Source organism: Cucurbita pepo, chromosome 17, assembly GCF_057944985.1.
Source record: "Cucurbita pepo subsp. pepo isolate OVF chromosome 17, ASM5794498v1, whole genome shotgun sequence".
Classification (NCBI taxonomy): Eukaryota; Viridiplantae; Streptophyta; class Magnoliopsida; order Cucurbitales; family Cucurbitaceae; genus Cucurbita; species Cucurbita pepo.
In genome coordinates, this window is record NC_141814.1 from 1,181,006 (window position 1) to 1,205,524 (window position 24,519).

A 24,519-nucleotide genomic window follows, 5' to 3' on the forward strand; every position below is an offset into this window, starting at 1 on the left:
TAAAGAAGTTGAGTCGAGCCAAACCGATCAAACTTTGAGCTTGGGATGGACTTGACTATTCAAGTATGTTTCAATTGAGTTCATCTATGGGATAGTCCAATCTCAAAAAATGAATGAAATAAATGAGAGGGTTGGGTCAAGCCAAGTCGATCAAACTTTGTCTTCAAGCTGAGCTAGCTCAATCTCTTAAAAGATTATCCATTATATCCGATGAATGAAAGGGTGAGCTAAACCAAGTTGATCAAACTTCAACTTTTGAGCTAAGCTTCGACCGACCTCTAGTCCATGGGCCCTATACGAGGGTCGGATTGGATGATAGAAAAGGTAACTATGGTTGGTATGACTGTGAGGGCACACCCATATTCTCACTTCATTGTGAAGAAAACTAAAAAACAATGCTTTAAAATTTCCCTTTGAATGGTCCATTGGAATCCAAAGTTGAATGATTTTGATTAGACATGGAATTATAATTGAATCTAAAGTCGAATATTTAAAAAATTCTTGTTGTGTTTTGTGTTAGACGGTAAAATGGACCGTTTATAGGGCCCTCTAATCCCTTTAACAAGATCCTCACGACCCACCTTTTGAATTTTGGTCTCACACGTCACTATTCAAACAACCAAACCAATTACTAACTCAAAAAAATTACATTTGATTGAGTTGGGTTAAGTTTATTATTAACGAGGGTTGGTTGAGTTGTCAAAAATTTACAATCAAAACAATTGAGTTACGCCTAAATGTATCAACCCGACCCAAATTCCCCTAATTTTTTTTAGTAGTACCATGAAGATAATGTTTTTAAATTTTAAAGCTAGAAAAAAGAAACATATAATATATATATATATATATATATATATATATATATATATTTATTGGTGCTATTTAATTCTAAAAGTTTTCAAACCCTTCTTTTTTGTGCTTTAGAAAGGTCTATTTTATGTCAACATTCACCATTCATCAAAATATATATATTTCCAATTTGGGACAAGCAAACAACAATAATTGTAATATTTTATAACTACAAATTTTTAATTTATTTTATATTAATAAATGCAGTTTTCTTGTTTTTTTGTTTTTTTTTTTTATTTTTAATTGCAAGCTTAGTCGTTAAGTTTCTAGATTTGTGTTTATTTGGTCCTAAATTTTTTTTTAAAATATTTAATTAATCCATAAAATTTCATATTTATCAACTTTACACTTTCAATTTTATTTTTAATATATCACTTAATTTTATATCTAACTAATTAATTAATTTTTTAAAGAAGTTAAAAATTTATTAAACATAAAATTAAGAATTCAAAAAATTATTAAAAATGTTTTAAATAATTGTTTCTTTCTATTATTATTATTATTATTACAATTAAAATAACACATGAATTTTAAACTTAATTATTACGAGTTTGATGTGTAACCGTCTAAATCCACCGAATCTCACCACTAGCAAATATTGTCCGTTTTAACCTGTTACTTATCTTCGAGGAACAGAACTACTTAACTCTAACGATCTGATGGTTGCTCAATAGAGTTTATACCCAATGATCAATCATTTGTGAGAGTCACGTGAGTCTAATATCTGAAAAAAAAAAAAAAAAAAAAACCCATCATAACGAACATCCCCTTATGATGTTCCAACCGTGTCAATGGCAAAATCTATTATTAGGTTACCGATTTTCGCTATTACTATTTCGTCCCCAAACGACTCGATCTTCTGCACCTGCAATTTTTAAATTAAAAGAAAAACGTGTTCAAATTAACTTATTCATATTAGTATATTATATTTCGATTCAATCATTAGTTTTTATTCTCGAGAGCAAAATATCCAAATAGTATGGGCAGCCATTATAAAAAAAAATAAAATAATAAATAACACGTGGAGGTTGGCGTATGGATGGAAACAAATAATTGAAAAGATCTTTAAAAAAAATAATAAATTACAAAATTTCAAAAAATAAAACAATCCCTTTTCCCCTAAAGTTTTTTTTTTCATTACATCACCAACTTTGTCTTCCACTTTCACATCATCAACATTTTCTCTTTACTTTTATGGGTCCCGACCTCTATCTTTCTCGACCCACGTGTTCATTCTTCGTTAACTTAAAAAAAAATCAATAATTTAAAATACCCGAGAAAAATCGTACTACCATCGCTCATATCTCGACATATAATCAATATATGAAAATAACATACAGTACAAGAGATTTGTAAGATGTCACAATCATCATTTAATCAGTTTATTCCGCTACATCGGTCCAGAATAAATACAAGAAGAAGAAAAAAAAAAAAAAAAACATCAATTTTTCAGCTTATTCCGCTACTTCTGTTATCAACAAGTTCTCGATGAATAATTACAAAAAAGAATAAAAAGTCTTCCAGTCGTATCTTTAGTGATCTCGAGAAGGATGAGGGGTATCGAGTAATATATTAAAAAAACGATAAATTTTTGGAATTTTCTCTAAAACCCAATATTTGTTTTTTGTTATTTATTTATTTACTATTAAAAAAAAAAAAGGATTTGGCTGGCAGATATGCATCACCCTATCTCTTACAAATGTGAATGAATGGATGCCCTAATTCCACGATTTAAACCTTCCTTCTAATTTTCTCTACCATTTACCTATTTTTTAATTATTAAAAAAAAATCATTATCTTTAAGATTTTTTTTTTTATAAAAAATATATTTTTAAATTATTCGTCGAAACATGGTTGATTAAACGTATTATCCAACATGAAACAATTGTGTAAGATTAGAGATGACGGTTATTGAATGAGTTAAACAAAACTGGGGTTCGCAAACTAATCAAGAAAGTTCGTATAAGTACAACACACACAAGCACCACCCGACTCAGGTGGACTTTCAGACCTTATTCATTGGTCTTATGATATGAACCAAGAGACATCAATCATACAATATGCTTCAATGTGAAGAAAATATTGTTGAAATTATCAAAAGATATTTCAATTCCTGCCACATTGAACAAGAATGAAGTTTCATGTTATAAATTTTGGGCGGATTACAATTTAGAGTTTATTTCATTAATATATTTTAAGATTTTTTATTTACTTTAGTTTATAATTACAGAATGGTTAATTATAGGCATTAAAGTACGAATGTTACATGGAATGCTTTTAGTAGTTTCAGTTTCATTTTGAGACTATATAAAGCTATGTATGTTGTATTTGTAAGTAGATTTGGAAAATACAGTAAAAGAAGCATTTGTGCAATTTCTTTGCAATTCTATGTAGTTTAGATTGCATGTAGAATCATTCAAGCTCGACATGATCAATCTTGCTTGTGGAGTGATTCGAATCTCAAACAATGTTTTTGTCTTTAGATATTTGATCAACAAGAATCATTCAAGCTAGACACGATCGATCTTGCTTGTGGAGTGATTCGAATCTCAAACAATGTTCTTCCCTTGAGATATTTGATCAACAAGGTAATCTGAATCACCTTATAAGAGCTCTAGCCTAGTCTCGGAATTCTCGAATGATCCAAGGTACTGTTTGAATTTATTATTATTTCATATATTTGACGAAATTGTAATTAAATTTTGTTTTTTTTAAGGTACTGTTTGAATTTTTGTATTTATATTCAAAATTACAAAAGAAGAATGAATTTTGATTTGACATTAGATTTCCTTTCATCTCAATAGTCAATACATTATGTGAGGTTGACTTTTTATTTTTATTTTTATTTTTTATAAAAATAAATACGTGGAAAATTATAATTTTCTTATTTTAAATTAAATAAAAACAAAATTACATTTACAACAAAAATATAAATTTACCGTCTTTTTCATACTTAAAAATACAAATAAAAAATCACGAACTATATAATATGTAAATTGTAGCCAATTCGAGCGTAAATCAATAAATAAAATATTAATTTATTATATCGAAAAATTTGAAACAAAAAATATGTTATTATAATATTGCCACTTGTAGAAAAAAAATAGGTCTAAATTTCCTTTTCATTATCTACTCATTCTCTGAAAATAGACAAAAAGAAAAACATCATAATAAATTATATATAAAGTATTTTACATAATTATTATTAAATAAATAAGAAATAATATTGTTATTATTTTGAATTAATTTTAAAAAAAAAACCATAGAAATTAGTGTTATTTTTATTGATGATGATAATTTTTTTTTTATGAGGGCAAATTCGTAAAAATTAATTTAATATAATTATTAATCGTTATAATTTTTTTTTTAAATGATTTAAAAAGATAATAGATATTTTATTCACATAACTGTGTCGATATTAAAAGACAATAAAAGCAATTAAATTTTCTCCACGTTTAGTTTTCCATGGTCGTTTCCGGTCTCCATTTCATCGCCGACCTCCATATCGCCGCCGTCAGCCTCTTCACTTTCCTCTGTTTTTGCAAAACAGAGCCTCAGCCGCCCGCCGCTTCTCTCCGCCAGAAAACACGGCGCCCTCGACGGACTTTTCACCGCCGCAATTATCAGCCTCCCCTCTTCCCGGTGAGGTGTCACCCTAAACGACTCTGTTTCTCTAATGGTCGTCAACGGCGGCGGAAGTCGATGAGAACTCGAATGCAAATTCGAATTGAAATGGGGTTTCTTTTCCCATTTCCGGTGAAAATCCTCGCCGTCAATCTCCGGCGAGAAAATAGTGTTCTCGATTATATCGCTGCCGGTTTCATTGCCCAAATTTTCAGTACAGAGGTTCAGGCTCTTCTCGCTCAAGCCGGTCGGGTTGAAGCGTTTGGTCAGGGGATGAACATAGACCGATTCTTGTTTACTCGCCGGTGGGGCGAGCGATTGAAGTAGAGACCATCCGCCATCGCCGGCGCCGGAATTGGGAATTCCGGCGGGGGGAGAAGGATTTAGAATGTGGGTTTGATCGGAATCGATTAAGGAAATAGAAGGGTGTTTTAAAGGGAGCTCAAAAGGGGGGAAAATGAAGGTTCTTTGGTCGGAAAGATGAGGGTCGAGACATGACTGTAAGCCTCTGCAGACCATGGTCGCCATTAAAATGAAGCTCTGTTTGAAACAGGGGAGGAGAGAGAAAGGGTGGACTAGAGAGAGAAGGGTGTGGAGGAAGAGTGAAGGGGAAGGGGGGAATTTGTAGGGCTTCAAAAAGTGAGAGAGGAGGAAGAGAAGACAGGGGGGGTGGGTTTTTTGGTGCTTCTTTTTGCCACCACTTGAATTTCGTGACATTTTTGTTTTTGGAAAATAAAATAAATAAATAATAATTAGTTTTCCTTATTTTTTACACTATAAAACAAAAATATGGAATAAAATAATGGAGAGTTTATCCCAATGGAAAAATATCCGACCTACAACATTTTTCTTCGTGGTCGGTATAGTTTAGTAGATAATTGTGACACCCAAGGGTGAGGAACAACGTCGGAGAATGAGACGAGGAGCTGTAATTGGTCGGTATAGTTTAGTACATAAGTGTGACACTCGAGGGAAAGGAATAAGGTCGGAGAATAGGATGAGGAGCTGTAACTGGTCGGTATAGTTTAGTCGATTAATGTGACACTTGAGGGCGAGGAACAAGGTCGTGTAAGAGCTGAAACCCATTGCTAGTAGATATTGTCGTGTTTGGGCTTGAACTTTGTCCCAAATGTTTTAAAATGTGTCTGTTAAGGAGAGGATTCCACACCAAATGTTTGGTTCCCCTATCCAACCGATGAGAAAAATGAACATCTCTGATTAAATTTAAGAGCTTGATTATAAATATTTTGATGAATGAATAGGTGAGGATTAGTATCCGTTTTTTCTTTCTATGAGGTCATGCTTCACTGTTACTTTGTCAGTTCTCTCGGGATTTTACTAGCTTAATTAAGAAACAAGTCATTCAACATTTGTCGTTCATACCGTAAGGAAAACGGTTATTTCTTTATTAGTTTGTTACATTTTTTTTTTTTTTTTTTGTCTGAGTTTGCTCATGTGTGAACACGAGGTCATGCTTCACTGTTACTTCGTCGATTCTCTCCCGGTTTTGCTAGCTTTGTTAGGAAACAAGTTTCTCGACTCGCTTGTCATTCATGGAGAAATCGTGAGGAAAACGGGTTTTTTGTTTGAGTTTGTTCTTGTGTGAAGATAAAATCATGCTTCGGTGTTACTTCATCAGTTATCTCCCGATTCCGCTAGCTTTGTTAGGAAAGAAGGCATTCCACCCATTTGTCATTCATGGAAAAATCGTGATTTTTTTTATTTATTTATTGCATTTTTTGTCGAGTATGCTCATATGTGAAGGTGAGATCATGCTCCATCGTTCTTCACCGATTCTCTCCCGATTTTGCTAGCTTCGTTAGGAAATAAGTTATTTCATTACTGCTCCAGTGCAGAACATTGTTTGTAGTCCAAATGTTCGTATATCTCAAACCAAATATAATGAATTGTAATATTATGAACGATAAGAATAATATTGAATTCTAATTCGGTCTTCAAATTACATAATTTTACAATTTCACCCTTGATTTTAATTTTTTTAAATGTTAAATTACAATTTTTGTGTCCCACATTGGTCGGGGAGGAGAACAAAACACCCTTTATAAGGGTATGGAAACCTTCCCGTAACAGATGCGTTTTAAAGCTTTGAGGGGAAACCCGAAAGGAAAAACCCAAAAAGAGGACAATATCTACAATAGATTGGGTCATAAAATTAAAATTAAAAAAAATATAATTAAAATAATAATGAAGGGTTATGCGTCATGTTCCTCTATCAAATTTAATAAAAGGTTTATAAAGTTTAAACTTTGGAATAATTTTTTTTTTTATTTTCTTTTATTGACCATTCAAATTTATTTATAGAAATCTAGACTTTATGGGGAAAGACTAGAGATTCCAATTCATAGCCAAACAAAAGACTACTCAAAAAGCCAATATTATATCTTTTTACTTTGTTTTCCTCGGGATCTCGCAATCCTTCCCTTTAGGATTAGCGTTTTTTACTGACACACCGCTCGGTCTCTGATTATGATACCATTTGTAGTACAGAGTCCAACGTCCTCGCGCTAGCACATCGTCTGATGCCTGGCTCTGATATCATTTGTAATTGAGAGGTTCTAATGTCCTCGCTGGCACGTGATAAGAATCACGGTGTTCCAAATGGACCTATTGCCAAGAAGATTAAAAAAAAAATGTCGATTCAAACCTACACGAAATGATCAATTTGACTTATTCTTTTGTGGAGATTAAAGGGGATCGGGAATAAATCCCATCCACAAACGTCTTTTGTCGAGAGACTATAAATACCCACAATATGTTATGTAAAATTCAAATCTCAAATTGAGACGTTTCTCTTAGAAATTCGAGCATCATATTTGCCATTTCTAAGTTTCAAGCAATTCTTGTAGTAGAATTGCACTCGAGCCATTCAATCAAACATTGATCAAGTTAGATTGTGAAGTGACTCAATTTAGAACAAGGTTTCCAAATCTTACTTCTAGATCTTCGGATCGTAAGAGATAATCTAATTCTCGTCTATCTCTTGGTCGATTCAAATTTCGTATAAGGAGGTGTTAATTACTTTGATTCAAGGGTTCTTTGTTAAACAAAAGCTTGGATCGTTGGGCTGGGGATTAGGGTTGCCTTAGTAGCACGCCACCTTACCTTTTGTAATAGAGAGAGACTAGCGTCCTTGCTGGCACACCACCCGAAGTTTGGTTATGATACCATTTGTAATATAGGGGTCCTAACGTACTCGCTAGCACAGACCTAAAATACTTAAAATTCATTCTTGGTCATTTAAGATGGGCCGAATTTAAAAGGCCCATGAGTTATTAAAGAAAGGCCCAAAACAATATGCAAGCGCTGGCCTGACTTAGCGGCCCACTTTAACATCCGCAAATCACGAATCGGCATATTATGATTTGTGGGGCCCACGTGTCACGATGGGATTAGATTTCATAAAAACGACCTTTCATCAACCTAATTTATTATTTAGTTTCATTTCCTTCATTAAATTATAAAATCAAAATTATAATTATTTATTCTTCAAATATTTGTGTTAAACACGTGTTTATTATATATATATAGGGTGTGGAAACCTCTTTTTAGTAGATGCGTTTTAAAACTGTGAGATTGACGATGATATATAACGGACAAAAACAAACAATATTTTGCTAGCGGTGGGCTTACGATGTTATAAATGGTTTAAGAGCCAGCCAGACATACGCTAACGAGGACGTGATGGGTCAAAGCGGATTGATTATTTAATAAATTTTTAAAAAAATTATATATATTTTTAATTTTTTAACGAAAGGTTATAAATTTATTGAATTATTTATTTATTTTTAAATTTAGGTGTTTTATTTACTTTTACTTGTGAACGTATTGGTATATGCCAAACTTGGGTGGAGTTAGGTTGGGGCTTGGGCGGCCAAGGGGCACGGACCCATTTTGGGCGATGGGAGTGCGACCATTTCAAAGCGACCTTCTCGCCATAACCACAGGCCCAGGCGAATCTGTTTCCTCACAGGGGAGAGAGAGCGATGACGATGGAGATACCAGGGCGCATTGTCGCTGTTCTTCTCCTTATGCTGCTTCTCCTCCTCCTCCTCCTATTCATCCTCCTCGTTGCCTGCAAACCATGGCGCTTCTTTTCCTATTCCCTTTCTCGCACCATCAAGGTTTTCTTTTTCTTTTCATCTTTTCGTTTTTCTATGTTTCTGCTGTTCCTTTTCCCCTCACATTATTCGTTTTCTGGCGCCGGTTGATTGCGGATAGTTTGTACAATCATATAAATTCGCGATCAAGCTGTTGGGGGTTGGTTGGATGCTTCTCGTTCATCTGTTTTTGGCTCGATCAGTTCACTTCTTATGATGGGGGTGAATTTTAAATTGATGGGTGTTGGTAGTTTTGCTCGAAGTTGGCGTTGGTTTTCTGTTTGAGCGGTGATCTTTATATGGAAATGTTGGAGCGAACAACTGGAATCCATTATGTGAAACAATTTTTGATTCTTATGTTGTGTAGCTAATGGCTTTATGTTTACAGCTTCCCTTAACGAGCTTCTTTCTTCGCTTCCTAATAGCTGGATTAAGCTCTTACGAGATTCGGCTCTGTAAAATATGACTTTTTAACTTTAGTTATCATTCACCAGCCTGTCTGCATGATATAATGATTACCGATAACATTTTTTTATTGACTTGATTTCTCCTTTGTTTGACATTAATCCGGTGTGATTTAGATTCCACTGCACTTTTTTTAAAAAAAAGAAATTGATGAAATATGTTAGTTTCTATTATATTGATTAAAATCCTTTGTTATGTGATTATTTTATTCTATTTTTTCATGTAGAATGCCCTGTGATCTCTTTATCTCCTTAAAGGAAACATTGATAAAAGGAATGTCCTGTGATCATGGTTGGTAGAATCATATATTTGTAGTTTTATGATATATATGACGCCACCGTCTTCTTAAGTATCTTTACATATCGCTACCTCCCATGTTTTCTTTCAGGTTCATGACCTTGAGAGACCCCTTGTCTCTGATGCTGCGGTTGTCACTCAAAACCAAATCAATGAACTTCCGAGAGATTATGATTTGGAGGGTGCACTTCAAACTGATGGGCATTTTCGGTCCCCAAGTTTACACGGATTGATCCACAAGCAAAGACTACCTGCTGCGTCTCCCCATTTATGTCAGGGTATTTGCTTCTGTTTTGTCAATGTTTCTTAAGCACCTTTCTCATTGTATAAGGTTAATTAATGCTCAATTTTTCATGGGTTATTTATTCATTTCTCTCAGGTGATAGATTGGTTCCAGATGTAGTTGCTGATCCTTTAGACGATATTTCTGTTGGTCAAACACTTAAACGTTCATATTTCACAAGCCAGATTCCAGAAGTTCGAAAGCATGCGAAACCAAGCATAGGAAGTGATCAACCCCACGAGTCTGCAAGTCAAGTTATCTCACATGGAAGTAATTTATCATCTCATTCATTTATTCCGTGAGGCTATTATCACATGTAATGTATGCGAGTACGTAAAACATACCTTCATATCTTTCTGTTAGAAGTGCAGGAAGTTACCTCACTTTGGAGGTTACCTCCGGTCCTTCTCGTGGAGTGCGCTATTCCATACATTCTGCGGACACATCTAGGCTCCAGTTGACCCTTGGAAGAGCACCTCCTAGTGATATACAGCTAAAGGATTCAGAAGTTTCAGGGAAGCATGCCTCAATAAAATGGAATCTAAATGTAATTATTCATATAGGGGTTCATCACCTAATTACAATCTACATTTAAGTTTGTTCTACCAACGTGTGTTCTGCTTATTACTAAAACTATTAATTTGTCTGCAGAATATGAAATGGGAGCTTGTGGACCTGGGTAGCTTAAATGGGACCTTATTAAATTCTCAACCAATCAGCAATCCCGATTCTGGAATTAGACAGTTGAGTGACCCAGTTGAGCTTGCTAGTGGAGATGTTATAACTCTTGGTACAAGCTCCACTGTGTATGTAAGTTGACTTGCCCCTGTTTTTGTTACTTAATGTGTTAATTTTCTTTTATAGTAGGAACTATCATGGTTTGACTTAGTAGTAGAAGTGGAAAACTGTAAGGGCATATGTTTTCGAGGTCATGGGTTCGAACTGTGGAACCACTTATTAAGATATTTAAAATCTTACAAGTTCAACAACACCAATTGTTTTCAAGTATAGTTGTGACATAACATTAGTTGAGTTGCACATGGTGGAACACAATCCAGGTTATAGAAGGAAAATTCCATTATGGTAGTATTTATCCTCGAGTATGAAATGGTTGATTATTTCTGGAAATGATCTTATCTGTTTCTACCACAACTCTGAAGAGATTAATATGCTTTCATCCATCGTATGAAGTTCCTCTCCAGGAACTTCTACACTATGATATATTATGATTACATCATTACTAAGAAAGGCATCTCTCTACAACATTTCCTCTAGCAGACTACATATGTTATATTTGCTTCAGTGTTTCTGTATGCATTGGGTTTCTCTCTTGCAAGATTTTAATATGACTTGGTGCTTTCCAAGAACAATTTTTTCATCTCACGAGCTATTTCTTGTAGGTGTTTAATGATACTTCTAGGAATTGTATCGAGATTTGGACATCTTAGACTTAATAGCCTACCTTTATAGCTCTCTCTAATTATATGATTTTTATTATTATTTTGTTTTTGTAATGATAATTCTTCCTTGATTGATCCCAACTGATTTTGTAATTTCCTTGGCTTGCCTTATTGATTCCTTAAATTGAGTTCATTGCTTTTGAGTTGTGAGGAGATTTAATTCCGACCTTTTAACCTTGATTTACTTGAAACATAAAATTATCATTTTTATGTTTGTGTGGATATTCAGAAGTGATCTTTGTTTGTGTGGCTATACCCTTAACTTAAAAAGCCATTCCATTTTTTCTGAAAGTTACAGTAAGGTTCGGGATTAGAGTTTTTTTTATTAAGAACCTGGGTTTATATATATATATCATATTTTCCCTCTTTGGCAGGTTCAAATTACATCTGAGATTGAGAGCCATATTCCTTTTGGAGTTGGGATGGCTTCAGATCCAATGGCGTTACGTCGAGGTGGAAAGAAATTTGCCATGGAAGATGTTTGCTATTATCAATGGCCTCTTCCTGGGGTTGATCAGGTTTTGGTCCTGGCAATTTGTGTATTTTTCTTTTTATTAATAACACCATGCATGCCAAAACAGCTTACTTTGCATGGATGTTTATCTGGCAGTTTGGACTCTTTGGTATCTGCGATGGACATAGTGGAGTAGGGGCTGCCAAATCTGCTAGCGAGTTAGTATCTGTTTTTAACTTCAGTGTTTCTGCTTATTATTATTACTTTCCGAATGAACCTAAAAGAAACATGAAGATATTTGGCATTTATATACCACAAAAACTTGCAGAAACTTCAGTATGACGTTTGTAATGTATTTGATAGAAAGCGTGATGAACCATTTTTAAATTGTTCTCAGACTGGTTATGCCTAGGGTGCATTGTATGGAGATATAAAATTGACGAGTCACCGAAGTATATGTATCTGTTAAAGTTTTCTGGAATTTGAGTTTGATCGACAGTATGTCGACATTTGCAATTTGAGCTTCTGTCTTGTTTGACTTTGACATGAGAATAACTGTGTTCAATCATTTGAAGATCGTTGTAGTTTCCTGTACTAATTGTGTGGTGGGCTTGTACTTGCTACTGTACTAATCGTCAAATATTTTGACTTCTAGGATTCTTCCGGAGAAGGTCGCCACAATTCTATCTGATCCACTAAAGAGGGAGAGGGTAGTATCTCTTTGTGATGCTTCAGATGTTCTTAGAGAAGCATTTTCTCAGACTGAAGCTTGCATGAATCACTATTATGAGGTTTTTTCACTTTCTCTTTATGAATTTTATCAACAGAAGCATGGTGCAGGGTCCATAGACACTACAGCAATGCCATTTTTATTTGCACAAAGGGGTTATTTTATTTTATTTGAACTTCTTTAGGATAGTTGCTGGCAATAATTGTTTTAAAATGTTAATAGCTCTAACCAACATCTTTCCTTCCAGGGTTGTACTGCCACGGTGCTTTTGGTGTGGGCTGATAATGACGATAATTACTTCGTGCAATGTGCGAATGTCGGGGACTCTGCTTGTGTTGTGAAGTATGTGTTTATAGTTTCTCCCTCCCTCTTATTTATAATCATTTCTAAATTACTCTTGATCAATAAAAATTGATAAGAAAAAAGGTTTTACTGACCTGTTACTATCTTTTTAATTTCAGTGTTCATGGGAAGCTTATAAGGATGACAGAAGACCACAGGATAACTAGCTATTCAGAAAGACTCCGAATAGAACAAGCAGGAGAACCATTGAAAGATGGGGAGACACGCTTGTGTGGTAATGAAAAATCTGTCTTCACATTATTAGCAAATAGCTATTTTTGGATGTTGGTCATGTTGCTTTACACATTGCCTCCCTGGCTCAGGCTTGAACCTTGCAAGGATGCTTGGTGATAAGTTTCTTAAACAACAAGACCATCGCTTCAGTTCAGAACCTTATATTAGCGAAGTTGTCCATGTAGATCAAGGAAGCAAAGCTTTTGCGGTGATGGCAAGGTGATTTTACTTAAATATCAACCTGAGTATACTTCAGCGGATTAAGATATGTCACTACGACTACCAAAAGGTCAAAAGTTCAAACACCCCACCCCACCCCACCCCCACACGTTAGAGAACTGAACGAATAACATGCTAGCTTTTATATATTTAAAACGACACTATTACCTTGACTAAAAGGTCAGATGTTTGAACTCCTTGCCTCACATATTAGAATTCAACGAATAACATGATAGCTTTATAGCTACAAGAACAGTGAAGTTCGAAATTTAACTTGGGATTCTGCTAAAATCACAGTGATGGCTTTTGGGATGTGATTGGTGTGAAGAAGGCAATTCAGCTGGTCCTTCAGGTGCCATTTCTTTGTACTGCTGTTTAATATTGACCTCCATATTTGATATCTGTTTCAACTGAAGTGATTGTGAATTGCTGCTGCTTCTGCTGCTGCACAGGCTAGGGAAAGATACTCCACAGGTGCAGAAAAGTCGGCCGAAAAGATAGCCAATTTTTTGTTGGGCGAGGCTAGAACACTGCGTACAAAAGATAACACTTCTATTATTTTCTTAGATTTTGACGTTTCTCATAGAATCACTTGTAAAGTTGAACCATGATAAATAATTATGTATTACAAATGTTGTAGCAGTGGCCTTAGCAATTGTAATATTTGTATAATTTTCTGAACTTTATTCTTTTGGGCATTACCAAACCCTTATATATAAAGAAGCCAAATGGGATTACGCGTTGGCAAATTATTCACATCTTACATTGTGTGCAGTCTCTTTAGAGAAAGGTGTCATATTTTCAGGATACTGAGCTAACCAAGGAGTTCCATGGCAGAGGTGGAGCTGGCCCTTAAGGCGATGCCACCCGACCAAAGCGTTATGGCTGGATGGAGTGCATACTTTGTTCTATCAGAAATATGACATGACGTTCTATAGATGGAGACAATGTGTAACAACCCAAGTTCACTGTTAGTAGATTGTCATTTTAAGGTTTCCTTCCCGGGCTTTCTCTCAAGGTTTTAAAACGCGTTTGCTAGGGAAATGTTTTCACACTCTAATGCTTCGTTTTCCTCTCCAACCCATGTGACAATACACCCTTCTTACCTTGGGAGGACCTTAGGAGGAAAGGTAAAGACGGGTGGGGTAGCGTTGAAAATAGATACCAACAAAACCTATGATCGAGTGGAATGAAGTTATCTTCATGTCACGAGGAATAAGATCTATCTAAAGATGGATTTTGCTAGCCTGAATTGTATGGAATTGATCTAGTTTTTAGTGCTCATCAAAGGAATTCCCAATTTTAAACTCTCGAGAGGGATTAGATAAGGAAATCCCCTCAAATCCCCTCATTCTTTATCTTCACCTGATGACTTGAACACACAACAAGAATAAGATGTTTAAAGAAGTGAGTGTAAAAGACAACTTGTTTTTTACTCGGGATAGATAAGTCCTAAGAGTATTAATGAAAAATTTGGAAAAAAAAAAAATTTTAAAAAAATAATACTAAATAAAAAATTTTATGGAAGGTGAAGGGCATTATGGACATTTCAAATCAAGAGCTCTGGGGAAGTAGCTGAGGCTCTGCCGGCAGCAAGCACACGCACAAGAATCACAGAAGAGAACAGACCAAAAAAAAAAAAAAAAAAACTAATTTTCTCTCTTTGTTTCATTCAATTTTAATTCGTTAAATATAAATACCCCGTCTTCATCCTCTCCCGCCATGAACATGGCTCATCTCGACACCGACCTCGCTTCCCTCGACCACCTTCACTCCACCAAATCCCTCATTTCTGCTCTCAATTTCCTCTCCCGGAACCTCCCGCTTCCTCCCGACCTCTTTCAAGCTGTTTCTTCTATTTATTCCGCTCCTCACCATGAACAAACCGGTGCTCGGATTTATTCGGTATTCATTCTCGATTCTCTGTCTATGTGTTTTTGGTTTTCGATGTTGTCGGTTGTGGAATTCTCCGGCTCTTGCGTTAGGGTTTTGTCTGGTTTGTTCATTTTTTTTGCTTGGTGATTTTGGTGAATTGGGTTTTTTTTTTTTCAATTATGCTTGCGTTTGCTGCTGTAATTGTGGCCTTCTCGTTTACTTACCGATTTCTTTTGTGGAATGTTGACGTGTTAACTCATGTCTAGAGTGCAGTTGGTTATGTGTAATGGATTAATAGATGTAGGGTGGCCAATTGTGAAGGTTTAGAAATGTTAAACACATTGTACATGTAACTTGAGATATTAACTTATGTCTAGACTCTAGTTAGTTTGTGTAATGGCTTAACTGTTGCAAGATGGTAAATGTGAAGATATGGATTTTCTTTTTCTTTTGTGAATGTTTAAACACATCTTGGTTGAGCCAATGTTACAAGTTTATAGGAAGGTGACAATTTAGGGTATTCTAGAAGTAGTTGAGGAAATAATTTATTTTGTGTACAATCAATATTGTGTTGTTTTTCTGATTGTTACTATGCCTATTAACATTTTGAATGCTGTATTGATGTTCCTGGTACAGGATGAACTTATAGATTCTGTTCAAGAGGATATATTGACTGACCTTAGAGATGCTTTGGCAAAGCAGCGTTCAAGTTGCATAACTGGTTCTGGGTTGGAACGTTCAAGAGAAGAGCGTTATCGAGGTTGCATACAACACCGGTTGAATGATCTAGAAGGTGATTGATACAATTTGAGTTATTGAACTTTCCTTCTCATCATGCTCTGTAGGCCATTGCTCCTTAATGCCAAACTCAGAAAATAACAGTGTTAATTATAATAACGTGTGAACAGAAGCACGACATTTATGTGTTGTGCTGCATTAGCGGTTATGACTTATTTCTCTATTGCTTGCTTGGAGCTGTTGGTTAACGGTCCGTTCAATGACTCTTTGTTTGTTACTTGTTTATGTACTAATCTTGATCCAGAGTTGCCTTCGAGTAGAGGGGAGAACTTACAAACAAAGTGCTTACATGAACTGTATGGGTTAAAGGTAATCTTGCTGTTGAAAGTATTTTTCACGTCTTGGTTTGATTGTGTATACTTTCCTCCTCCAAGAAAAGCTTTACGTAGTGTTTATTTTAATGATTTTTTGTTAACAGTTGTCCAAATTTGGCTTAAATATTAAAACATCCAGTCAACATATTGGTTATATGTTGCATAGCTTGAGTATTGACATTTTGTTGATGATGATAAATCGGTATGCCTGTACACAATCTCTTCCGGTATTGATCGATGCAGTCATTTCATGGCAGTTACTAGATTTGCAAAGAAAGGTACGATCTCATGTAAGTTCAGAGTACTGGCTTCGAGCAACTTGTGCACATCCAGACAAACAATTATTTGATTGGGGCATGATGCGATTGCACCGTCCACCATATGGCATAGGAGATGCTTTTGCCTTGGAAGCTGATGATCAATTGTGGAGGAAGCGGGATGCTGAGGTTATTTTCCTTTGACAATCATTTATGTTTTTCTTTCACGTTCCTCCGAATATTTGACTCTGTGCACCATGGGTGATATACATATAGACTGTTACTTTACAGTTACTCTAGGGGTTCATTTTTGGCTATTAAAAGCTGATTAAAAATGCATATGCAACATTTGGCTGGAAAGGAATCATAGACTTTCTGTCATAATTTTTATCTTGGGGGTGTGAAACTTGGGACTTTATTCAGTACAGGGCTTCTTTAAGTAATGCCAACTTGAGTAATTTTTGTGATCTCCTAGGTATATTTGGAGCCTTGGGTTGATGCCTTTTTCTATCGCCCTTGCATATACTTGTTCTTATGAAATATACCACTTTCTGTCCAAAAAAAATGCATATCCAACAAATGCTCATGCAAACTTGGAGAATCATGAGAAAGTGTTAGCTCAAGAAACAATTAGAAAAAATATATGATTTTGTGTACGAAAAAGGAAAAGACATATTATCTCCAATGCAATTGCTTGTCGTAATGATATAGAAGAAACTTGTTTTTGCAGAGGACATCAAGGTTAGAAGAGGAGGAGAAGAGCCAAATCGAGACTAGGAAAAGAAAGTTTTTTGCTGAGATACTGAATGCTGTTCGTGAATTCCATTTACAAATTCAAGCTTCTATAAAACGTCGGAAACAGAGAAATGACGGAGTTCAGGTATTGCCTCTTTAAATTCTGTCCGTTTCTTGAATTTGATTTTGCAAAGAGGAGATTCTTTTACTAGGAACTATTCTTCTAATATACAATTCAGCCCTGGTGCATTTTACATATGTAGGAGGGAGGGGTTAATTATGGTTGGCTCTTGGCTGGTAGATAGGGGTTAGGACAATGAACTGCGCTTGTTGGGTAGACATGATGAGTGGATGTTATTGGTATTTCTAGGAGTGAACATAAATTATACATGATTTAGAAAAGTTGCTGGGATGACAGCAGTCTTTCAATTATCTTGCACCTTGAAAAATGATCCATCACATGATATTATGACAGGCATGGCATGGAAGACAAAGGCAACGTGCTACAAGGGCAGAAAAATTGAGGTTCCAAGCACTAAAGGCAGATGATCAAGAAGCTTACATGAGATTGGTTAAGGAGAGCAAGAATGAACGATTAACAACACTTCTTGAAGAAACAAACAAACTACTTGTTAACTTGGGTGCTGCCGTTCAAAGACAGAAAGATTCTAAACTCTCTGATGGCATTGAGGCCTTGGATGAATCTGATGTTGATTTAACCGATTTGGATTCTTCAAAGATTGCAACCCCTCAAGATTTACTCATGGATGAAGATTTAGATGCCATTGATTCTGACCGCAATGATGAAAGTGGTGATTTGCTTGAAGGGCAGCGACAATATAACTCTGCAATTCATTCAATTCAGGAAAAGGTACCCAAGAAATTCATATGTATTGTATTGCTTTTATCTTGTATGGTGGATCCATTTTTCTGATCCATAATCTTCATGTTACACTACGTGGAATTCAGGACTTAATGAACGTTTGAAATCCTATTAAGTTCATTCTCTGAATGTATACTTCAGTTTAAGTGAAAGTAAATTCTGATAGTTTATAAGATATTGCTAACTTGCCCATCCAAGCATAGTTCAGTAGACGACATCATTTACCATCCCAAAAGTTGATCCTCCACCCCGTAGTCGTTGAACTCGAACTTAGAAAAAATATATACTTTCCTCTCTGTTCTATATTTTCTCGTACTCTTTTACATTTTCATCTGTTTGATTGCTGGTGCATTATTTCAAATTAATTCAATCTCTCTTTTTTAATGCATATTTCCCAAGAGTTTTAGAAGAACCTAGAATCAAATTACTATAATTCTACAGGTCACTGAGCTGTTAGAACCTTCTATGAATTGGGAAGTCTGACCAATAATTCAATTCTACAGGTGACTGAGCAGCCTTCCATGCTACAAGGAGGAGAGTTGAGGCCCTACCAAATAGAAGGACTTCAGTGGATGGTTTCGTTATTCAATAACAATCTGAATGGAATATTGGCTGATGAAATGGGACTGGGAAAAACAATACAAACAATCTCATTGATAGCCTACCTCATGGAATATAAGGATGTGACTGGACCTCATCTAATAGTTGCTCCCAAGGCAGTACTGCCAAACTGGATTCATGAATTCACAACATGGGCCCCGAGGTTCGGAATAATTTTTTCCCTCATCTCTCTAGCACATTCTTTTCGTTCTCTTGGCCGTCAATATCTGTGCCTGTAGCTTGTTAAATATGCAATATTCATATTTGAATAATGCATTTTGTTCCTAGAGGCGTGTACATGTGCGATTATTTTCACTTTGGAATCATTCTCGTTTTTGTTTCAATTCCAGTATTGTTGCTGTTCTTTACGACGGGCGTCAGGAGGAGAGAAAGGCTATAAAGGAGGAGCTGTTGAGCGAAGGAAAATTTTGTGTCTTGATTACACATTATGATCTCATTATGCGAGATAAATCATTTTTGAAGAAAGTACATTGGTATTATATGATTGTTGATGAAGGTCACCGGCTGAAAAATCGTGATTGTGCTCTTGCACAAACACTTGCAGGGTATGATACTAATACCAGACATGTCGTTTTCTTTACCTCGGTATATCAAGTACTATTTTCTTTCCGAGCTTGAAATATTTTTTAGTAGCATCTGTTAAGGGTAGGTCTCTTTCTTTTTGGCCGAAATATACTTTTCCCGGAGAGCTTGTTTATTTAGTTTTCTTTTCTATATATATATATATATATTTTTTTTTTTTACTGTAGGAGATACTTTTATCAAAATCACGCCTTAATTGTCCTTCAAATTTTATGAATTAAAGCATAGAAGTTAGATTTTTATATATTTGAAACATTTCCCTGTTTGCAGCTACCAGATCAAACGTAGACTTCTCTTAACTGGTACACCTATCCAGAACAGTTTGCAGGAATTATGGTCCCTGCTTAATTTTCTCCTGCCCCATATATTTAATTCTGTCCAGAATTTCCAGGAGTGGTTTAATGCGCCATTTGCAGATCGGAGTGATGTTACTCTGACTGATGAAGAAGAGTTACTGATTATTCGCCGTCTGCATCATGTATTGTCTATTTCCTTTTCTTCCACGTTTAAGGCTTTCATTTTTTTTTGTTTGTTTGGCTTTCTAATATATCTCCCTTTAGGTTATTAGGCCATTCATATTGAGGAGGAAGAAGGATGAAGTGGAGAAGTATCTACCCGAGAAGTCACAAGTCATACTCAAATGTGATATGTCAGCATGGCAGAAAGTGTACTATCAACAAGTCACTTCTATTGGCAGAGTTGACACTGGTATGTTGTATGTACTTAGCTTGGGAATTTCATTTATTTTTCTATTCAACCGTTGGGCACCATGTTGCAATGAAAATATTGTTGTCAGTAAAAAGGTCATCCAAATTCCTTGTAAAACATTGTCTTATTTGGGTTTTTCCTTTCGGGCTTTCCCTCAAGGATTTTAAAACGCATATGCTAGGGAGAGGTTTCCACACCCTTATAAAGAATGTTTCATTCTCCTCTCCAACTGATGTGGGATCTCACAATCCACCCGGGGCGTAGCGTCCTCATTTCGTTCCCTTCTCCAATCAATGTGGGAGTGGGACCCCCAATCCACTCCCTTCAGGGCCCAGCGTCCTTGCTGGCACACTGCCTCGTGTCCACCCCCCTTCGGGGCTCAACCTCCTCGTTGGCACATCATCCGGTGGCTGACTTTGATACGATTTGTAACAGCCCAAGCCCACCGCTAGCAGATATTGTCTTCTTTGGGTTTGTCCTTTTGGGCTTCTACTCAAGGTTTTTAAAACGCATCTGCGAGGGAAAGGTTTCCACACCCTTATAAAGAATGCTTCGTTCTTCTCCCTCTTATGACGCTGGCTATATATTTAGGTTTATCTTTTCTGTATTTTTTAATTTATTTGCATGCTCTGGTTGCAGTTTCATGTAAATTTTTTCACTACATTAATGAACACTATTCCCTTGGCAGGTTCTGGCAAATCAAAGTCCCTACAAAATTTAACAATGCAGCTGAGGAAGTGTTGTAATCATCCGTATCTTTTTATTTTGGGAGATTATAATATTTGGCGGAAGGAGGAGATCATCAGAGCTTCTGGGAAATTTGAATTACTGGATCGTTTACTCCCAAAGCTACATAGAGCTGGGCATAGAGTCCTGCTTTTCTCACAAATGACCCGTCTTATGGACATTCTTGAAATTTATCTTCAGCTCCACGACTTTAAATATCTGCGACTTGATGGTTCGACAAAGACTGAAGAAAGAGGGGCTTTAGTCAAGCAATTTAATGCCCCAGACTCTCCAGTCTTCATGTTTCTCCTAAGTACTCGGGCTGGTGGTTTAGGTTTGAACTTACAAACTGCAGATACTGTTATTATCTTTGACAGTGATTGGAATCCTCAAATGGACCAGCAGGCAGAGGATCGGGCTCATCGCATCGGTCAGAAAAAGGAAGTAAGGGTGTTTGTTCTGGTCAGTGTTGGATCAGTTGAAGAGGTAATCCTGGAGCGTGCAAAACAGAAGATGGGGATTGATGCCAAGGTTATCCAGGCTGGACTTTTCAATACAACTTCAACAGGTTTGTTATTTTAGTTACCTTACAATGCCATTTTGTTCAAAACTAGTGGTAGGTTTTTTCCTTTTTTTCCTTTCCTTCTTGTTTTGTACTTGAGAGGTTGACAATTTGTAAGATCTCACATCGATTGGGAAGAGAACGAAACACTCTTTATAAGAGTGTGGTAACCTCTCTCTAGCAGATGCGTTTTAAAAACCTTGAGTGAAATCCCGAAAGGGAAAGCCCAAAGAGAACAATATCTGCTAGTGGTGGGTTTGGGCCGTTACAAATGGTATCAGAGCCACACACCGGACGACGTACCAGTGAGGAGGTTGAGCTTCGAAGGGGGGTGGACACGAGGTGGTGTGCCAGCAAGGACGCTGGGCCCCAAAGGGGATGGATTGGGGGTCCCACATCGATTGAAGAAGGGAACAAGTGCCAGCGAGGACATTGGGCCCCGAAGGAGGGTGGATTGTAAGATCTCACATCGGTTGGGGAGGAGAACGAAACAAAAGGGTGTGGAAACCTCTCCCTAGCAGACACGTTTTAAAAACCTTGAGGGGAGTCCGAAAGGAAAAGTCCAAAGAGGACAATATCTGCTAACGGTGGGCTTGGGCCGTTACACAATTTTTGGGGAGGTTGAGAGACTGTGGAGGAGGTTTAGGAGGTAGTTAGGTAAATGCGTCCAGCATCTGTTAAATGGTTCTTCTGTAGTTATGGGTTTGAATTGATTCTTTTGATTGAAGTCCTTTTCAGTACTTAGTGTTTTGACTCGTTTTGCGGCCTGTTTTTTGTATGCTTTTATATATTCTTTCATTTTTCTCGATGAAAGCTCGATTTCTTACCCAAAAGAATTTAGTTTCACGCTGAATATTGAATAAACAACATTGTTCGATGACTATATATACTGCCTTCAGCACATTAATTTCTGGTTTTCTGTTCTCTTGGTTCTCCCTCCATCTGTTTCTTTCAGCTCAAGACCGAAGAGAGATGTTGGAGGAGATTATGCGTAGAGGAACAAGCGCGCTTGGAACTGATGTACCAAGTGAGAGAGAAATCAATCGCCTTGCAGCTCGATCAGACGAAGAATTTTGGCTGTTTGAGAAAATGGATGAAGAAAGACGACAGAAGGAGAAATATAGATCTCGTTTAATGGAAGAACACGAGGTACCTGAATGGGTGTACTCAGTACCAGACAGTAATGAAGAGAAGAACAAGGGTTCGGAACTTGTCGGTGTTGCGGGAAAACGAAAAAGAAAGGAGGTGGTTTATGTGGATACATTGAGTGATTTGCAGTGGATGAAGGCTGTAGAAAATGGAGAAATTCCAAACCTTTCAATGAAAGGAAATAGAAGAGAGACTCCCACACGTGAAGGCAGTGCATCAACCAGCAATATCACCAGCACAAGAGCAGAGGATAAGCTGATAGAATATGATGATAACGTGCCGCTAATGAGTGAGGGAACAAGTGAAGACAAGTCTGGTTTAGAGCCAACCCCAGATGAACAGAAGTTAGAACTGGGGACGAGTATTAGAAAACACGAATTCCTGGCCGAGTCGGGAAGTGAATGGAGTCGATGTGTAATAACGTGGAAAGCACACAAGAAGAAGCGATCGAGCTATGTCCAGAGTTCTTCAGATCCTAGACATAACTCCAATGGAAGGGGAAACGGATGGGCTTGATTTCTTTATTCAAAATGTCGAGGTTGATCGATCCCGTAAATGGGGTAAGAGCGCCATTACTTCAGCTTCGTCTCCAAGTTCAGCTCAGCAACTGATACTCCATAGATAACCCTTTGCCGAACATTTGAAGGACAAGAAATGAATGACAGTGGTCAAGAGCTCTTCCTCATTGGCTCCATTCAACCTCCATCCATTCAATGTGTCTGTAAAATTTCTCATGTTTGCTTCACACAGCAGTTTGTGGGTGGACATATTTACATAGATACCTCGCTCTCACATGGTTACACACAAGTTATGTAACAACTCAAGCTCACCGCTAGTAGATATTGTCTTTGAATTTTCCCTCAAGGTCTCTATAACGCTAAGGAGAGGTTTTTAAAACACGTCTGCTAGGAAGAGGTTTTCATATCCTTATAAAAAATGTTTCGTTCTTTTCTTCTTCCAAGGTAGGATCTCACAAGTTAGTTTGTGAAGTATTGAGTAAATAAATATTAAGAAATAGTAATAATAATATCTAGATTAATCATTTTAAAATTTTATAGATGAAGATAGATATTTTGAAAGTTAAAAAAATTACCATTAAGCCAACCCGTGGTCTTTTTGTTGTTCACTATTGAACTTCTTACATATAAGATGTGACGTTCGAGAAAATTAAGGGTATATGGATCGAAATTACATCCGATTAAGATTGATTTTGAAGCTACTAAATTATTGTTAATAAGTACTGAAAATAACTAATATTTATGGTTTATATACCAATAAGATGCATTCTTTTTTTTTTTTTTTTTTTGGTGACTTGATCATAAGAACGTGTTTGGTGACTTGATCATAAGAACGTGTTTCATTTGAGGATATTTTAAGAATTTTACCCAGAAACATGTGAGTGAAAACAAAACATATTAAAATTACACATTAATTTGAGCCATCATTTTTAGTGGATCTTGAACGTTCTTTTCATGGTTCAGCAAATGAGACTGTAACATTTGAAGTTTTGACCTCTTGATTTAGTACATTATACGGTAACCACCTTAATTTTTTCACATCTGGTCATTAAATTGAAAAAAAAAATTTATTATTTTAATAAAGGCAATAAATTAATGGAGGACAATTTTTATTCAATATATCATAAATATATGAAAAATCAATATATGGTAAGCAAGAATTTGAAATAAAGCAAGATTAGTAAGAAAATAAATCATATTAAATTAAAATAATTTAAATAAAATAACTAATTTTTTAAATATATGAGAAAACATGCGCCCGTAGTTGTGAAAGTGGGCCCCGCAACAAAACTTTTGTCAACTTAGATCAACGGTTGATTAGGATAGTGTGGGCCCATAGGTGGTCGTGGGAGCATGTCAGACGTTAACAACTCCACCAGCTACCGGACCTACAGGTAACCATTTTGTTCCTTTTGAAAAAAAAAAAAAAAACTTAAATTAAATAAATAATTTTGAACAGATCAATAAAAGCTCATTAATTGCCAAATATATTTATCTTATTGGAAAAGACGCACCAAATTTCAACCTACCCTTTCATTTTCGTACTAACCCATTTGCCATTATCCCATATAATAATATTTCTAAAAAATAGATTTATTTATATTGTTATTTTTATTTAAACCAGAAAATAATTATCAACTTATATTTTCTATTAATATAATTAGATATGACAAAACTAAAAATAAAACAGAAATTTGTTTTTAAATAAAATTTAAA

General features: G+C 35.9%; 3 protein-coding genes across 4 annotated transcripts; 2 read left to right on the forward strand and 1 right to left on the reverse strand.

The window, feature by feature from the left end:
* Positions 1–4,223: 4,223 nt before the first annotated feature.
* LOC111785768 (protein FANTASTIC FOUR 3) lies at positions 4,224–5,093 on the reverse strand. Its single transcript, XM_023666157.2, has one exon. It carries the CDS (start codon positions 4,999–5,001, stop codon positions 4,288–4,290), a length of 714 nt encoding a protein of 237 aa, XP_023521925.2. The 5' UTR covers positions 5,002–5,093; the 3' UTR covers positions 4,224–4,287.
* A 3,249-nt stretch (positions 5,094–8,342) lies between these two features.
* Positions 8,343–13,831, forward strand: LOC111785468 (protein phosphatase 2C 70). Of its 2 annotated transcripts, XM_087119302.1 has the most exons (14): positions 8,473–8,615; positions 9,283–9,347; positions 9,445–9,631; positions 9,733–9,906; positions 10,008–10,183; positions 10,288–10,446; positions 11,471–11,614; positions 11,707–11,768; positions 12,206–12,341; positions 12,528–12,622; positions 12,742–12,857; positions 12,946–13,075; positions 13,373–13,427; positions 13,528–13,831. In XM_087119302.1, exons 2-14 carry the CDS (start codon positions 9,345–9,347, stop codon positions 13,684–13,686), a joined length of 1,596 nt encoding a protein of 531 aa, XP_086975428.1. In that variant the 5' UTR covers positions 8,473–8,615; positions 9,283–9,344; the 3' UTR covers positions 13,687–13,831. The 2 variants fall into 2 exon arrangements, with proteins under 2 accessions (XP_086975427.1, XP_086975428.1); XM_087119301.1 differs by lacking the exon at positions 9,283–9,347 and having other exon boundaries at positions 8,343–8,615.
* Positions 13,832–14,704: 873 nt separating this feature from the next.
* On the forward strand, positions 14,705–23,143 carry LOC111778944 (putative ATP-dependent DNA helicase CHR12). Its single transcript, XM_023658957.2, has 12 exons — positions 14,705–14,980; positions 15,587–15,743; positions 15,993–16,057; positions 16,320–16,508; positions 17,050–17,199; positions 17,530–17,925; positions 18,441–18,700; positions 18,888–19,103; positions 19,411–19,618; positions 19,701–19,848; positions 20,537–21,142; positions 22,092–23,143. Exons 1-12 carry the CDS (start codon positions 14,798–14,800, stop codon positions 22,799–22,801), a joined length of 3,288 nt encoding a protein of 1,095 aa, XP_023514725.2. The 5' UTR covers positions 14,705–14,797; the 3' UTR covers positions 22,802–23,143.
* The last annotated feature ends 1,376 nt before the right edge of the window (positions 23,144–24,519 follow it).